This window comes from Echeneis naucrates, chromosome 24, assembly GCF_900963305.1.
Source record: "Echeneis naucrates chromosome 24, fEcheNa1.1, whole genome shotgun sequence".
Taxonomy (NCBI): Eukaryota; Metazoa; Chordata; class Actinopteri; order Carangiformes; family Echeneidae; genus Echeneis; species Echeneis naucrates.
Genome location: NC_042534.1, coordinates 1,171,147 through 1,188,198, shown reverse-complemented (window position 1 = coordinate 1,188,198; position 17,052 = coordinate 1,171,147). Strand labels below are relative to the sequence as shown.

At 44.9% G+C, this 17,052-nt stretch overlaps 2 protein-coding genes across 3 annotated transcripts; one reads left to right on the top strand and one right to left on the bottom strand.

Annotated features, from left to right (window-relative positions):
* Window positions 1-45: 45 nt before the first annotated feature.
* Window positions 46-1,642, bottom strand: LOC115038088 (uncharacterized). Its single transcript, XM_029496921.1, has 2 exons — window positions 1,244-1,642; window positions 46-954 (listed from the first exon to the last, which is right to left on the bottom strand). The coding sequence occupies exons 1-2, from the start codon at window positions 1,611-1,613 to the stop codon at window positions 293-295; spliced, it is 1,032 nt and encodes a 343-aa protein (XP_029352781.1). The 5' UTR covers window positions 1,614-1,642; the 3' UTR covers window positions 46-292.
* Window positions 1,643-12,043: 10,401 nt separating this feature from the next.
* hey2 (hes-related family bHLH transcription factor with YRPW motif 2) lies at window positions 12,044-17,026 on the top strand. 2 transcript variants are annotated; one of them, XM_029496225.1, is made up of 6 exons: window positions 12,044-12,153; window positions 12,905-12,984; window positions 14,499-14,577; window positions 14,664-14,747; window positions 14,968-15,049; window positions 15,818-17,026. In XM_029496225.1, exons 2-6 carry the CDS (start codon window positions 12,941-12,943, stop codon window positions 16,504-16,506), a joined length of 978 nt encoding a protein of 325 aa, XP_029352085.1. In that variant the 5' UTR covers window positions 12,044-12,153; window positions 12,905-12,940; the 3' UTR covers window positions 16,507-17,026. The 2 variants fall into 2 exon arrangements, with proteins under 2 accessions (XP_029352085.1, XP_029352084.1); XM_029496224.1 differs by lacking the exon at window positions 12,044-12,153 and having other exon boundaries at window positions 12,338-12,984.
* Window positions 17,027-17,052: the final 26 nt, after the last annotated feature.

Here is a 17,052-nt window from a genome sequence, read left to right as displayed (position 1 = left end):
AAGATGTGAGAATAATGAGAAGCAGGTGGACAGCAGTGAAAGGATTTCACAATTCAATCTTCATGAGAAACATGTTTGTAGTTAATGACAGTAGCTCAGATGTAGAATTTCCACTTATAAAAAAACAAAAACAAAAACTATACATATATAAATATAATGCAAACATATATATAACATGAATCAAATAACTGTTACGAGAGTCTTAAAAACAGCACCAAAAATAAAATAAAATAAAAAAGGAGGAATTATTTCTCTGTTCTCTGAAATGATTTCTTTTAGAAAACTGAGATGATTAAAAATCTCTCACACCAAACTCTGCCTCATGAAGAAGCTGCTGTATCTTGGTTCTGACCAACGACTGCTTCTCTGCTGAGAGTCTTCTCATGGCAGGAGCCAAGCTGAGCAGGAAGAGGGTAACATCGTCTCTCTGATCCAAGTCCAGATTTCTCTGAGCCTCTCTGGCCTCCATCCTCTGCAGACACTCTTCCAGCAGAGTGTCGCTGCTCTTCCTCTTGGCTTGAGTAAGTCTGGTGGACGTGCTGAACTCCTCCTCCATGTCGTTATCCGTTTGGTCTAAAAACTCTTTCACCACAGCCTCCTCGTCCTCCATTTTCAGGTGGTTCGACCTCGATGGGCTGCAGTGAGCCTGACGCTGTTGCAGGTCGGGCTGCTGCAGTGTAAGCTGATCTGTGGGCTGTGAGGAAGAGTATGAAGAAGCTAAGGATGAAGCCAAAGTTGTCACTGACTGCACCATCATCTCAAACAGTTCCTTCACATTTGCAGGCAGGACTTCCAGTGTCTGCACACTGTTGTCTGTAGTAGCAGGGCCTGACAGCACCTTAGTCTTCGCCTCCTTACGTCTGATGGCGTCTCCGTTAGCAGGAGACGGTCGCTTCCTGTGGTCAAACTCTGAGGATGACGATGATGATGTCGATGCATCTGCTATGGCGAAGCCTGAGAAGACAGAAAGAGATGTTGGGGGGGAGATACAGTCAAGTTTACTTTTCATCCCACAGCTGTGATCCAGCACAACAAGGACATCTGCAACTTTGTGATGTCACAACGAGCCAATCAATGCCTTCAGCCGCTCCCCAAGCCCAGATCGAGTTACATTTGACGGTCCAGGTGTTAAACAAGCTTAGTTAGAGTCCAGGCGATGATAGTTAAGGTTTCTGATTGATCGAAAGACTTTCAAAGTAAAAATAAAAGTGCGACCAGCCGTGCTCAGTTAGCTTTAACTCACCGGAGACAGAAGCGCTGAATCCGATGTCCACACCGTGCTGCTCTCCGGTTTGGGACGACGGTCGGCATCCAAGCAGCTCCTCCAATATGTCGGCGTGTGGTCCAGAATCGGGACCGGGACCGGAGGCTCTGTTGGGTTTTTTTGCGTTGTAGTACGCCTGTTTCAGGTGTTTCCACCGAACACGGACCTGCTCCGGCGTCCTTTCAAATCCTTCCCCGTCCATCCGCTCGGCCACTTTCTTAAACAAGTTGCCATTTCTGGTTTTTCTCCCGTCCATGTACTTTAAAATGTTCAGCTCCTTCAACTGACCGAGCATGAACTCCGTCTCCGTATCGGACCAAAAGTGAGTCTTTGCTGCAGACTTTGCCATGTTAGCAATTAGCAGTTAGCCGGCTTCCGTTGTCTGACCTCCGACGTTCAGGTTTTAAATGCCGTTCGACTTCCGGGTCGTAGCTTGGCGCGAAACCTGAGCACATGCGCAGATCACCTCCTCCAGCAGCAGACCGACTTTAATCTTTTAATTTTCATCTTTGTGTGTTAGTCTGACAACTATAAACTGGACTTCAGTCGAGCTAACGTGTTTACATGTACAGTAAGCACCTTTACACGACACCTAAAAAACTAAAAACCGTCAATTATTGCCCAAAGATGGACTTTCCGCTGTGAGTGTAAACAAACGTCACAGATCATTTGCATAAAATATGCTCGATGTTTTTGTTGTTGTTGTTTTTTCCTTTTTATTCACCGACAATATTTCGTGTTTTTGAGACATTCATAGTTTTTATTTTATTTTCTGTGAAGAAAAATGCAAAAAAGCACTGCTTTTCTTTTTTAAATTTATATATATCCAGTGTACAGATTTATCCAAAAGACACTGTTTATATTAACTTATTATTTCAAATAAAAGTACAAAAGTGTGCACAAAGAAAACGAAAGTGTGTATTGAGAAAGTAATGAAGATAAAAATGTCTGTTCCTCTAAAACGCATAATTCACATTCTCATGAAGTGTAAAATCACACTTACATTTTACAAGATTAAAATGTGTCACAGCATTGTTAAATATTGTCTCATCAAAGATCAGATCAAATTATTTTTTTCTATGAAAATCTAATGTAAACAACATTTCAACTTCAATTCCAAATGCATATTCCAAATATCATCCAGATGTCATCTTAAAGTTGCAGCCTGAACTTGGCTGTGAGCAGCAGGACGTCTTTTCAACAGAAAGGACATGAAGCAGCTGTGTAACACTTTTAACACCCTGCAGCAGCTTTCTCACAGAAAACTGAGTGATGTGAGTCTAACAAAGTCCCTCTAGGAGGCGACATGGTTCTGGCCTCCGACCTGATCAATAATCACATGGTGATGAACAGATGTGAGTGTGTCCTGGCTCTTCTTTTTTATTTTTATATTGCACATACAACATGGCTGGTTATGTATTTGGTTTTTGTTTATTTATTAGTGACATTAAATCTTACTGTCCGAAAACATGCAGCTGGTTCATGATCAAACACTCAGACATGTTCTGCCTGACACACTCTGCCGGCCTCTCATCATTTGGAGCACGTTGATGGTATCGTCACATTTTCTCATGCTAAAGGGAGTCACTCATCACAGAGACTCACCTCATCCACAAAAATAATGCCAAATGGGGCCTTCAGAGCTTTTATTTGAGTAACTTATCTGTGGTGGTTGCTTTAAGAGGCCCCTAAATCCAAGGCTTCAGACTCAGTGTGTCAAATAATCTAAATGAAACTCTTTATGTGAAAATGTGCGTCTGAGAACCTGCCCATATCTCTGAATCCATTAAACTGCTGAGAAACATTTTTCCCAGCGCAGTAAAAGGATTAAAGTCTTTCAGAGAGCGCTGGGGGGGTCGAATAAAGGCCCAGCAGCTCAGTTTAGCTCCTGGTGCTGTAGCTGATCAGTCCCACGACGGGTTAGGGTTAGTTCGTGGTTTCACATATCAGCAACACTTTGTGAATTACCAGAAAAGCTGACAATAAAATATGTGAAGAGTCTGTGGTGTCATTGAGATTTCACAGTTTTATCAAAGGCCTTACTGTTCATTTAAAAAAGTCTTTAAGAAGTCCAAGAGCTCGCAGTCAGGCAGGTCTCACTTACAACTGACGGAAAAGTGCAACAGTAAAAAACGTATTTATGCTCAGACATGCTGAAGTAGAAGCAGCGAGTTGGGGGAAATCCTTTTACGTTCCCAGACTGTTTTCTAACCTAAATAAAGCAGCAGGGGTCAAAGGTCAGATATTCTAAATATAGAGCCTGCAGCAGGAAATCCTGAAAACAGAAACATCATCACATCACTCAGACAGAGAATCCTCGTTTCTGCAACGACAGCGGAAGTTTATTTATCACCTCGTTAAACATTTTCATGACGATTTCTCAAGTTATCCCACAAACACATGCACACAGTCATTTTGTTTTCAGCCACGTCTCCATAAATGTTGTTTCTTTTGCCACTTTAGGTCTTAAAAACCAGGAACACACTTAAGTTTTATCTTCCCATTAACAGGCCTGGCCAGTGAAAGTGTTATGCACTGTGTGATTCCACAGTGTTCCAGATTGAGTTTGTAGAAGAAATGGAAACTAAAGCATGATGTCAATGAACTTTTTTCCGGTCTGTCACTTCTCTGTTTCTTCTTCGTGTCACATTTCTTCCTCTTTGTTTCTCCTTTTTGTTCCTCATCTCTCGCCTTTCTTTCCTTCTTCTTCCGTTCTCGTTACGGAGGTTGGTCAGCAGACGGCAGCAGCTCTGTGTGTGTCTGTGACAGTAAAGTGAGCGTCCCAGGGCGTTGGCAGTACCGTGGGAATGGTGGGAGCAGATGTGCACACATACACATAATGCACACACAGTCATCAACAACGGTGAGAAATGGGTCAGAAGAGGTATAATTACACACACACACTTCTCTAATCCTAACCCTTCTGTGACCTCGTTCTGATCTTAAAGGAATATTTCATCCTTTTGGGAAAGGAGCTCAGTCACTTTCTGGAGGAGGATTAGATCATATCTGTGCGTGAGGCCAGTTAGCCTAGCTTAGCATCAGGACTGGAGGAGACAGGAAGGGTAGAGCCCTTCCAGAATAAGAGCGTGATGGACAGTTTGAGGCCCATTCATGTTAAAACCTCGTTAATTCAGTGAGATGACTAAGTGTGCGATAATTAAAGACATCAAAGGCACGACGAAAATACACACACACACATTCACAGGCTCAGCAACATATGATACACACGTGATTGCACACACAGTCATGTTTCTGCATAACTGTCTCATAAAGATTAACAGGAAGGAGTACCGGGAACGCCGGGAATGTGGCAGGTGACGGTTCGCAGGGTGATGTCAACCTGTGTGTGTGTCTACGCAACTGTCTGTTGGTCACACTAATCAGTGTAGTGTACACAAAGATAAACACTGATGCAAAGGAAAGGTGATAAGCTTATTGGTTTGGTTGAATGAATATGAATATATTATTCTCTTTATCTTCTCCTTTATGTTATTTTATTCAAATTATTATTTTTTTTTGTAAAACATTCAGTTAAAATGGTTTGAACAAAACAAAAAAAAAAAAACACTTTTCCATTTCTCTTCCAATCACAACGCGACACTTCATCAGAAGTTTCCTCCTAACGAAGACGTTCCCATCATCATAATCCTCTAAGTGGACGACTCACTTCCTGCTTCTTTTCAGCGTTTATTTCATTTCATACGTTTTGCCTCTCCTGATTTAAAGCCGGTCAGTAATCATGTTGACTCCAGTGACTCTCGTCGGGCCTGTGAACTGGTTTCCAGTCACTCCAGTAACCCCGGCGGGTATTTCAGGCTGTTCAGGACTGTGAGCCTGAGAATTCTGACTTCAGAAACCAAACAATTAGAGTTGTGCCGCGCGCCGCCTGAATCAACAAACACACCACCAGCCACCCAACGGCAAAACACACACACACACACACACACACCCTGATACACAAACACACTCCAGCCACCGTGCACCACTTCCTCGCTTTCTGCCTCTTCGACATCCTCACGTCCAGCTCTCTTCTGCCATTCACTCTCTATGGGACTCCTCTCTCTCTCTCTCTCTGATTAATTACCACTAAATCACCAGCTGTCACGAAACGACGGCTCGCCTTTCTTTCTGCAGGCCCTTTACTCTCTTCCTCCTTTTCTCTGACTTCCCTCCTTCTTCTGTGGTATTTCAGATGTTCCTCCTCCTCTCTCATTGTTTGGGTAAAAACTGGACGATTGCTCATTTACTGGCGCTGAACTTGTTTTTCTCCACATTTTATTCATGCGGGGCTCGAACGCCCTTCGCCTCCGTAACATCGTGTTCAGTTTCCAGAAGCTTCCAGCACAAACAGTCCTCCTGCAGGGTTTTACCGTTAAAACAAAAGACCTAACAACACAAATACACAAAAATAACATTGCTTATTGTTCAAGAAAATGTGTAAAGTACGTTAGCAGCTGAGCGTTTGACAGACATGCTCAGTTTAGCCGGTTATCATGCTAACACTCGCTAAGAGGGAATTAGTACGAACTCATGGGAATGTGTTTGGTTTGGTTTTTAGGAATCTGCTGATAAATCAGGATAAAATTCATATTGTGAGGTCACAAGACAACTTGAACTTGTATTTATCAGACAGGATTGAAGGAACATGAACATTTGAAGCGAACTTCACCACAAGATTCGTTAAGATATTTCACCGAAAACTGAGAATGTCAAAGCTCCAGGTGGTGCTGGAGGAAAATTAAACAGATCAGCTGCTGACTTTTGTCCAGAAGTCCTCCTCCATCTGTTTCCCCCGTGTTTGCTCCTCGAAGAAGAATTATGGGTAACGGCAGAGCTCGTCACCGAACTGCTCCTCAGTTCTTCTCCAAAGACATTCGGCAGCCAAACGTTCGGTCATGAATGGGCCTTTTAGGAATCGTTCTCCTGGAAACATGAAGGCCAGAATATTTCATCCAGTAAATTTGAGATTTTGGTTCAGAATGAACTCTTTTTCCTTTTTCATGGACTGTATTTTATATTTCATATCTTGGAGGTAAAGTATCTAATTTCTGGGACAGGCTGGGATGAAGAACGTCCTCCAACTTTCAAAACGATGTGAAGGGTTAGCTTGTTTCTGGAGTGACTCTGTGTTGAGTGGCGTTCCTCGACAGGATCATCACGACCCTCAGCCCAGTTAAATTTAAACCAAACGTATCTTTGTTTTACTGAATGTGTTCATCATGTTTGGACGATGTTCGGTTCATTTTTGGGCAAATCCAGAAAAATTCATGTGTGTGTGTCCAGTCCAGTGTGCGTTCGGCTGGTTTCCCCCTTCAGCCACTACAGAGTCACGAAAGGAAGGGTGTGCATGTGTGCGTTTGTTTTGTGTTTGCATCTTAAAGACTGGGTGTGAGTTTGACTGTGTGTGTCAGTGCAGACTGTCGAGGATGTGTGAGTGTGTAGTGATGTTTCCTGGTCCTGATAGTGCTTAACAAGGGTGTGTGTGTGTGTGTGTGTGTGTGTGTAGGGTCTCATATCATCTTGGCCATCGCCCTCAACAACAGAGGGAAGTGTTTCAGAGCAGAGGCCATTGTCGTTGTAACGTTGTGAGTGTGTGTTGGATGTGTGCACACACACAGAATAAATACAACAAATTTCTACATAGATTTTAGATAGCTCAGATATATTTACACAAAATAAAACTGATGGTGAAGCAGATTAATGGAGGAGGAAGATCTGAGATCAGGGTTCGTCTCATTCATTTCATTTTAGTCTTCACCACCTTTAGAGCCTCAAATATCAATTTATTATGTCCAAACCTACTTTCAAGGCCCAGAGATGATGTAAATTCATCAGCACCCTTCAAAATAAGACTGTTTCTTTTCTTTGTGTATGTGTAAGTTTATTTACATTCACTGAAGCTTTGTGTATCAACCTGCATTCAATTTGGTGTTACACAAATTTGGTGCATTAATGTGCATATTTCTTGTGAGTGTGCGTTGTGTGTGACAGGCGTAGGCTCTGCCACAATAAGAGCCTGTGTAGCTGCAGCAGGGGGCAGGAAGCACCGAGAGGGGCATGAAGTCAGGTCAAACACCCTGGGAGAGCCGGCCTGGGAAAACCATGGGAATGGGGGGGGCCGCCATGTTGACGAAACCTGAAGAGCACACACTGGTCACTGGTTCTTTTCCCGCCTTGCCACGCTGCCGAACTTTGACCTTTTGTTGGTCTTTGCGGCGATGTCTCAACCTCAAAATTCATCAGCCATCAGTGATGACGAACAATGACACTGCAGGAATTTGATTGTGCTTTTAGTTTTTTCAGGCAAAAAAAAGCTCGACAAAATAAAGCTCACATGATTTCAGCTCCAACGCTGCGAAAGTTGCTGTTCTGTTTTTACTGCACCAAGATGAAGCTACAAAAATAAAATGATGTTTTAATATAGTCCTTTTCTTACACAAAGGTAAAATCTCTCTTTCTTAATTTGTAAAAAATGTTTCACCTCCCTGATGAAAACAGAGAGACAGTGATGAGAAACACAGATGTTCATGTAAAAGGAGATAAATGAAATAAACAGTTTTACTGGAATCGGGGAGATAATCTTGGGTAAGCCTCCTCCGGCGGCTCCTGGAGATCAAGTCCGAGGGCGACTATCAGGATGTGTGATCTCGGATGGTAAACTGCGCTCAACAATGGCCGCCTCTCAGCAGCGCCAAAGAATAACACCCTTTCACTTCAGAAACACACAATTATCCTTTTCTCTCCCCGTCCTCTGCCCTCTCCGTCACTCCTTCCTTCCTTTCTCTGTCCGTTAAGATGTTAATTCACTTATAGCCGGACCGGACTCACACAGAAATCCCCCTTCATTCTCCTCACGGGTGTCAAACCCCATCAAAGTGAGGAAACTGGACTTTTCTGCTGTTTGTGTCTTAAAGTCCGTTCGCCTTGCAGCATCAAAGGCACATGTGATGCCAGAAATTGAGCTCTGCTTGTTTTTGAGTCCAAGCTGAAGGTAAATCCTCAGCTCTTCAACCTTAAACCAAACATCCCGAACTCAAACAACTGAGAATTAAAACCTCCGTTTTTCTTGGGGTTGTTGTGACGCCTTTGCTTGAAGGGGATTTTCTTTGTTGGCCTCGAGTTGACAATTCTGTGCCGAACTGCTCTCAGGAAAACCTCCACGGGAATCACAAAGGACAGTGTTCAGCACTTTAAACTGTGCTGACATCCAACCGACTCTATTTGGTGGATGAAGTTGTAGGTACGAGCTTCCTTTGAGACGGTGGCTCACTGGTGTCACGTCATCACGACTCGGTTTTAATTTGATCAAGTTTTTTACCTTTTTCATGGAAAAAATTCACTCACTTTGAAATTTTATAATTCAATTCTGGAGATTATTCACATGTTTAATGTTTGAAATGATAAAAGCTCAACAGTGAATTTGTATGGCTGAATCTGGTCAGGTTGAAATATTATTAAAGAGCGGCCAGGCTGGGGGAGGTGGGGGGGGGGGACTTTCCCAGCCACACACACACACACACACACACACAGACGTATGAACATAATGTGCTGGGAGAGCTGGGGGAGTTGAATATCAGCCGATGATTGTGCGTCGTGTGGAGAGACTCAGATGGGTGACCAGGTCTTTCCCACACCCACTTTCTCTCTTTAGAATGTGTCACAAATGTCAACACACACTGACACACACACACACACACACACACTGATGTCAGCCCCCACCAGAGGAACGTGTTGGGTCAGGAGGCCACAATGAGCCGGGTCATGTTCCTGCAGAGGAGAAAGTCACAGGCAGCAGAACCCGGAGAGCTTCTGGAGCTGGTCTGACTTCAGCTTCTTCTTCTTCGCCTCCATCCTTTTCTCATCCTCCATCTTTGATGTCATCTAAAGGTCAAAGGTCAAAAACAGAGATGACTTTGGCCCCCCTGGGCCTCCGTACCACAGCTACTCATTGTATCCATATCACGTTTGGCTTCAGGCGTCGATCAACATACGTGTGTGTGTGTCTGTGTGTGCGTGTGTGTGTGTGTGTGTGTGTGTGTGTGTGCGTGTGTGTGTGTGTGTGCGTGTGTGTGTGGACCTGACAGCGGTATGAGGCCTCCTGAGGTGAGACTAATGATGAACAGGAAGTCTGGAGGAGCGGAGCAGCCCTCACTGCAGACATCGGCTCTAACACATTCTGACACGAAGCGAGGCGTCTGTGAGGCGGCGAGGATGATGATGATGATGAAGAGGAGCATGAATCTTCTCCTCTGTGATATTTGGTAATGAGGGAGTGAAAGAAAGGAGGATGAAAGCCGCCTCTCTGAGGGTAAAGACCGACTTCAGAAAACCAGACTGAACAGATCGGCCGGGGGGGACGACTGTGGGCGAGAGAGGTAAGGAAAGACTGGGAGAAAAGTCTCTCGCTCTCTATTTAAATGTGATAAAAATAAACAATTAAAAACAGATTTAACAGCTATAATGTGTGTGTGTATGTGTGTGTGTGTGTGTGTGGAACATGCCTGTCATCAACAAACCCTTCAGTCACCACACACACACACAGATTAGCAGAGGTTGTTGACGTGTTTGAGATGAAGAAATTCAGGCCTGCTGGGAACTCTTCTTCTTCTGCTTCTTCTCCCTCCTCTCTTTCTTTTGTTTGTCTTCCTCTTCTTCTCCTCTTCCTCCCCCATTAGCTCTTCTTCACCTTCTACTTCTACGCTCCCCCTCTCTGATAAAATAAAGGCTCCTTGAAGGTTCTTCACTGAAGTTACTGCTCTATTCAACATAATAATAGAACCACTTTCATTATCTTACAGCTACTTAACCTTTATTTAGATGAGAAGTGGTAAAAGGTCAGAGGTCAGAGGAGTGGAGAAGCTTCTGTCAACGCTAACCACTGAGAGGACGACGAGTCTTTAAAAAGTTTAACATCCCTGTCGAACAGAGAACGATCGGCACTTCCTGATGGAAATTCATTGAACTAAAACGACCAGTTCAGCTCAGAGAGAGTTTAAGATGAAGATGAGATGAGATAACACGAAAACCAGCTGCAGCCTGAAGACGACATCAATCAAGAGTTCTGGATCTCATCGTGGTCTACAATGAATCCTGGCCAAACACACACACACACACACACACTCCTCTCCTTCCACATCCTGATGGGAAACGCAGGTCAGGTGACCGGAAGGAAGTGGAGTACGGAGCACCTGCAGGTTGGTAGTACGACGCTCCCAGAGGACACGTCTGCAGGTTTCCTACATCACAACAATGGAGCATTATTTGGTCAAACAACAGACATTCATACAGTCTGTGGGAGTGAATTAAAGGCTGGTGATAAATTTCTCTTTACCACACACTCTCACACACACACACACACACACACACACACACACACACACACACACACACTGACGCTCTTATTTGGACATCAGACGTGGCGCTCTTTATGTGTGAAGGTGGGAGGACTGTCGACAGGTGATGATGTCACTGACTCTTCATCACTGTGTGAAGTGTCTCTTTCAAAGAAAGAAAATAATCTGTGTGGTTCTTGGATGGCTGTGTGTGTCTGTGTGTGTCTGTGTGTGTCTGTGTGTGTTGAATGTCCTGTGGGAACAAGGGGCTGAGCAGTGTGAGGTCTCAGGCGTCGTAGCGACGGACAGGCGGCGAGCACCGTCTAACTGAGAATAATACACCACTTCCTCCCATTCTCTCGCTACACACACACACACACACACAAACACACATGTACACACGTGCACACACTAACACGCACACAAAAAGCCCAGTCATGTTCTCTTGTTCCAAAAGGATTTCCGACTTACGGCCTGGTGCCCCGGCCCAGCGTTCCCTGAGATATTATCCTCCTCTCTCTCTCTCATACGCACACACACACACACAGACACACACAGACACACACACACACAAACACCTCTCGTGAACACTTTGTGTTTCCTGCTATAGGATGGCCCTGCTTGTCCTCCATGACCCTTGACACTAATAAACCTCCGATCATCAACACACACACACTTTCAGACGTTTCCTCTCCTGCTGATTCTTCGTCCACTTTTTAAAAGTGATCGACGTAAATGTCCAGATTCTAACCGTCCTCTGAATTCAGCAGATTTCAGACCGTACGGACCTTTAAACCTTCAGCAGTTAATTGTTTTGTCAGAAACAAACAGCCTCTCTGATCTCGGGGAGTTCAGAGCTGCAGCTTCTCCAGATAAATGTGTTACAGCACTAATGTTGTGTAGACTGATTTCCTGTTGTGTTACTACAACAATCTCAGAGAGGGAGAGGAGGAGTTCAGCCAATGAGAGGGTGCTGACAAGTCTATCTGAAGTTATCAGCTAAAGGAGAGAGAACAGATGAATGGTGTGTGTGTGTGTGTGTTATAATTCCTGCATTAAATCATTGTTGTATTGCGAAAAGATTAGCAGGTGTAAAGAGACAGCCGCTTCTCTCTCTCTGGCTTCTGTCACACGATGATTGGGTTTCAGCGCACACAGCCAGAAGCTGTGGGAACGACTGACACACACACACACACAGATCTCTTCTTTTTTCTATTTTCTATTTTCGCTCTGAACACACAGCTGATGGGCTGCAGTGATGTGGGAACATCAGCAGTAAAACAAAAATAACACAAAGCAGCGGTCCTCCAGCGTGTTACCCCCTCAGGGCATTAGAGCTGCCCTGAGGGGGTAACACGGCCACATACCACAGGCAACAAACACAAACGTAGTACAGCAGCCGACCTGCTCCATAAACTCATTAAGGAAGTGTTTACTGAGGAGGGACGTTTTCCCATAGACTTCAATACAACCTGACTCCTTTATCCAACCCCCCCCAGCTTTCTGCAGTCTCACTACGGTTTGGTGGACTACAACTCTGATGAGTCAGTGAAGGTAAAGCATTATATAATGGTTATTTTTTGACTGTAAGAAGTGGCCTCATTCCCATGAAAACACACACAGACACACACAGACGCACACACAGACACACACAGACACACACACACTGTCTGAACCAGACAGGCGGTATTATCAGGAGAGAAGGACCAGCCCTGCCCAGACTGCACAAATCTTCCATCTCAAACTTGCCTTTGAGTGTGTGTGTGTGTGTGTGTGTGTGTGTCTGTGTGTGTCTGTGTGTGTCAGGCTCCGTGGGAAAGCTCCAGCAGCAGAGGAGGAGGAGGAGGAGGAGGACTCACCGGTCACCAGTCCAGTCTGCAGCCGGCTCTCAGGCCACCTGTGTCGGCCTTTTTACTGGACACACACAGACGCACACAGACGCACACACACACAAACAACAGCAGGAGGTCTTCACTCTTCTTTGACTGACTTCACATCAGTTTGTTTGCTGATGTTTTGCTGGGAGAGATTTTTTTTTGTCACACTTTAAACTTTAGTGGCTGTAAAAAAAAAAAAAAAATGTTTTAATCTCCTGAGAAGAAATCTGATCCTGGATCTTAATCTGGATCTTAATCTGGACCGTCACTCACATTTCTTTATTCGTTCATTCTCTAGAATAAATCACAGGGATTGGAACTTTTTGTTCACATAGGAAGACATTTTTTATTTTTTATTTTTTTCTTTTTTGGACTCGACTTCCACGTCCCCCGGGGACGGACAACCCCGCCGTCCATGCACCATGAAGCGGCCGTGTGAGGACAGCAGCTCGGCCGACAGCGACATGGAGGAAACCATCGATGTGGGCAGTGAGAGCATTTATCCAGGGTGAGTCATAAAACAAATACAGTCATTAGATTAATGTTACATTTCAAGATTAAAGAAAATTTACAAGATGCTTTAAAGTTTTCCTCCCAGATTTTTCTCCTCTATTCAAAAAACAAAAAAAAAAGACCCAGACAGTTTTTGTTTGTTCAATTTGTCATCAAAGATGTTCGCATTATTAAATATACAAAAGCAGGAGCTTCAGTTTTTTGAAAGATAAAATGTCAGAGATTCAACAGTGACGTTCTACATTTAAGAATTTTTTTCATCAGATGCAAGAAGATGAATGTCAGTTGGAATCAAATATGATTTATTTCATATTGTGCAGCGTTATTTTCTAAAGTTCATGATTAGCCGTTAAAAAGTAAATTGAACTGATTCAAATAAAATGAAGTCTGTCTGCAAACTTCTCATTGCTGTTATTTAGATCATTTTGGAAAATTACATTGAAATACAGTGAGACAAACAAATGTTTTAGGAAATAAAATCTAATATCTGGCCTTTAACCTAACACGTTCATCAGCGTGATAATGCCTGTGTGATATCAGATAAATGGCCCAGTGAGTGAATTATACATCAGAACATCATGCTTTGAATGGACGAGGAACAAATGACAGTTCTATAAATCTTCATCTTTTATCTTCAATTGAAGCTTTGGCAATAATGTACAGCGATAATAATATCTCTGTCTGAAATGTGAAATGGAGGAGGGAAGCAGCGGTGAGAGTGAAGAGTGATGATTCTCTGCTGGAGAGGATAGTAAAGAGGAGAGTTGGTTGAGTATGTCATAAATCATTAGAGACAAATCTGACGATCGTTTGGGGCATTTTCCACTTCAGTGCAGCTGCTGGGAACATCTGGATATGACGTATTAAGGAACAAAGGGCATTCAAATGATGCAGAAATTCAATATTTGAGTTTTCCTGCAACAAAATTCCCAAACGCCCCAAATCAACACGTTCAAAGTGCTTATAAGTCAGCGTGAGGCCCCGGGAGAGGAAATCCAGCATCTCTCCTCAGTTTGTGCCACAGAAATGAAAAGAACTCTGAACTCTTTAGCAGAAATAAAGAAATGTAAGAAAAATGTATCCTGTCCAGTTTCAGAAAAACTCAGGAACAGTTTTCTTCAGAGATCTTAAGCAGATCAGAGCAGCTCAAAGTTTGAGATGAACAAGAGTCAAAAAGGTTACGTTGAACTTTTTCAGACCAGAAATTAGGGAATACATTGGAAAGTGAAAGGGAATCGAACCAGACGTGTACCTGAGTGTTTGTGCTTTGTCCTCATTTACATCATAAAACAAACTAATTAAATTCCACAGGGAAGACACAACATCTTATTTTGAAAAACGCCCCTTCCCCTGGGTTGTGTCTTATCTGGTTGTTTGTCCTCTTTTGCAGCAGCTGGAATTCATCTTCATCTGTTTTCTCAGAGAGTTTTAAAAAGCAGAACCCACAAACATTTTACTGATGAATCAAATCTTTCAACGTTCATGTGACCGTTTATTCTTCTTTCCCAGACATGTGAAGGCCTCCTTTATCAGATGTGGCTCGCCGACGACGACCACTCAGGTGATGGCGAGGAAAAAGCGCAGAGGGGTAAAGTTGATGTTGATGTTTTTGGTAGGTTTCTGAGTCCTGACAGTCCAGAGACGAGCCGTTTTTTTCTTTTTGTGTCCGCTCAGATCATCGAGAAGAGACGCAGAGACAGAATCAACAACAGCCTGTCTGAGCTGCGGAGACTCGTCCCCACGGCGTTCGAGAAGCAGGTGAAAACACGAGCATGTGCAGACTGAAGCAGCTGCTCCGTCACTTCCTGTCAGATCAAAGCGTGCAGTCAACCTTCACAAACACACAGTCACCTAAAAGGCTCCCACGAGACGAATCGGATGGATTTATCACGTTTACGTCAGGAGACTCTTCAGTTCTGAGCGAGTTTGATATTCACCTGCAGCGCAGATTTTATCACAGATGTCTTTGTTCTTTCAGGGCTCTGCTAAGCTGGAGAAAGCTGAAATCCTCCAGATGACCGTGGACCACCTGAAGATGCTGCAGGCCACAGGAGGGAAAGGTGAACGGCACACACTGTGGGGAAGACCAGGTCACAACACAGCAAACACAACATCTCAGCTCGACCTGGTCGTAGCTCCAACTGTCTCACATCTGAAGTGTTAAAGTCCAGAGTGAGACGCCTGATTCTGGACCAGGTCTAGGAAGTGATGTCAGAAAACTGTAAACGAGAAAATAACACAACTCACTGCGAGCAGTACGTCTGTCAGCCATCTTGGGTTGGGTTGGAACAGTCTAAATCATCAGAGACCAGGAACTCATCAACTAATAAATCATGGAGAAGGAGGGACATTTTCCCATAGATTTCAATACAATCGGAGTCACTAACTTCTGGCCATCAGACATGATGAAGGTTTAAGGATCTTCAGCTTGGACTTTATTTCATTTTGTTATGATCAGACTCAGAAAGTTTGTTGGTCAGGAGGCGACTGTGTGTGTCTGTGTGTGTCTGTGTGCGACAGAGGGAGGGGGTGAGTCCATGGGAAAGCACTGCAGGGATAAAAGCCCCACTTGACCCTGAACGTGGCTGTTTGCTTTCATTAAGCCGGCTGTGTGTGTGTGTGTGTGTGTTGAGTTTTATCTCAACACACTGAACAGTGCAGTGATACTAAAGACACACTAAAGACACACAAGTCGTGACGATCGACTGTCGACAGGCGTCACCTGAACCGGTGACCCGATCCCGTCTGGTCCAACCGTCAGCTTCAGGTTTAGACTTGTGATTGTCTGTGAATCGTGGATTGTTGTAATTCGTCTTCTGTGTCTGCAGGTTATTTTGACGCCCACGCTCTGGCCCTGGACTTCCTGTCTCTGGGTTTCCGGGAGTGTGTGACGGAGGTTTCCCGCTACCTGAGCGCGGTGGAGGGCCTTGACTCCGGCGACCCCTTGCGCTCCCGCCTCCTCTCCCACTTGACCTCCTGTGCCTCTCAGCGTGATGCCGCCGCCGCCCTGACAGCCTCCTCCCATTCCCCGCATCATCACCACCAGCAGCACCCTCACCCTTTACCTCACCCCTTCCACCCCCAGCAGTGGGCCGCTGCAGCAGCCGCCGTCGCCACCGCCACCGCCTTTCGTCATCTTCCAGCCGCTGCCACGGCGTACGGACTGAGCGGGCTTCCTGTTCCCCCAGATGGTGGAGGAGGCGGCGCCCCCCAGAGGCTGAGCTCCTCCTACTCCTCCCACGCAGACTCCTCCTCCTCCTCCTCTCCTTCCTCCTCCACCTCCTCTTCCTCGTCTCTTGTGCTCCCCTGCGGCCCCGCCCCTCTCTCCGCCTCCCTCCTCTCCCTCTCTGCCTCGTTCCCCATCGCCCTCCACGGAGGGTTCCCGATGTTCCCCGCCTCCTCCTTCACCTCCACCCCCACCAGCCCTCCCATCTCCTCCTCCTCCTCTTCCTCTCAGACTCCCCACGGCGGCGGTAAAGCCTACCGGCCGTGGGGCACCGAGGTCGGCGCGTTCTGAGCGGATTGAACTCCTGACCGTTAACTTTGACCTTTGACCTCACCTGCTGATTCTAAAGAGACAGCAGTGAAACAAACTCACTCTAATTAACTTGATCTAACTAAACCCTGTGAAGCCTTAAACCTTAAACCTGAACTCTATCCAATGAGAGTCCACTAATTCTAAAAAGAAGTCAGATTGTATTGAAGTGTGTGGGAAAATGTTTATCAGCCCAGTAAATGGCCTCCTGATGAGTCTCGGTATCGGAGGACTCACCGCCTCCTGTGCTGGAGCCAATCACAGCTGACTGCTCCGTCACACGGAGAAACGACAAACGACAAACACATTTTTTTTCTGTTCGAACGCAGCACCCTCTTGCTCTGCGGTGCCAACCGCTGTTCCACTGGGCCGCTCAGTTTGTGTAATATCTTAAATCTTCAGCCCGCTGAAACTGGAGCACCTTGTTTTTCCATGTGAGCTGTCACTGAGCTGTAATCCTGATTCTGTGTGCCTTTCTACAAATAAACACGAATAACATCAATGCTGCTGCACAGAAAACGTGTTGTT

Bases quoted from the DNA above. Each gene is read 5' to 3' on its own strand.
- LOC115038088 (XM_029496921.1), bottom strand. From the start codon at position 1,613: ATGGCAAAGTCTGCAGCAAAGACTCACTTTTGGTCCGATACGGAGACG. The intron at 955-1,243 runs GTGAGTTAAAGC...CTGTCTTCTCAG, and splicing joins ATTCAGCGCTTCTGTCTCCG to GCTTCGCCATAGCAGATGCA.
- hey2 (XM_029496224.1), top strand. From the start codon at position 12,899: ATGAAGCGGCCGTGTGAGGACAGCAGCTCGGCCGACAGCGACATGGAG. The intron at 14,578-14,663 runs GTAAAGTTGATG...GTGTCCGCTCAG, and splicing joins CGAGGAAAAAGCGCAGAGGG to ATCATCGAGAAGAGACGCAG. The intron at 15,050-15,817 runs GTGAACGGCACA...CTGTGTCTGCAG, and splicing joins GCAGGCCACAGGAGGGAAAG to GTTATTTTGACGCCCACGCT.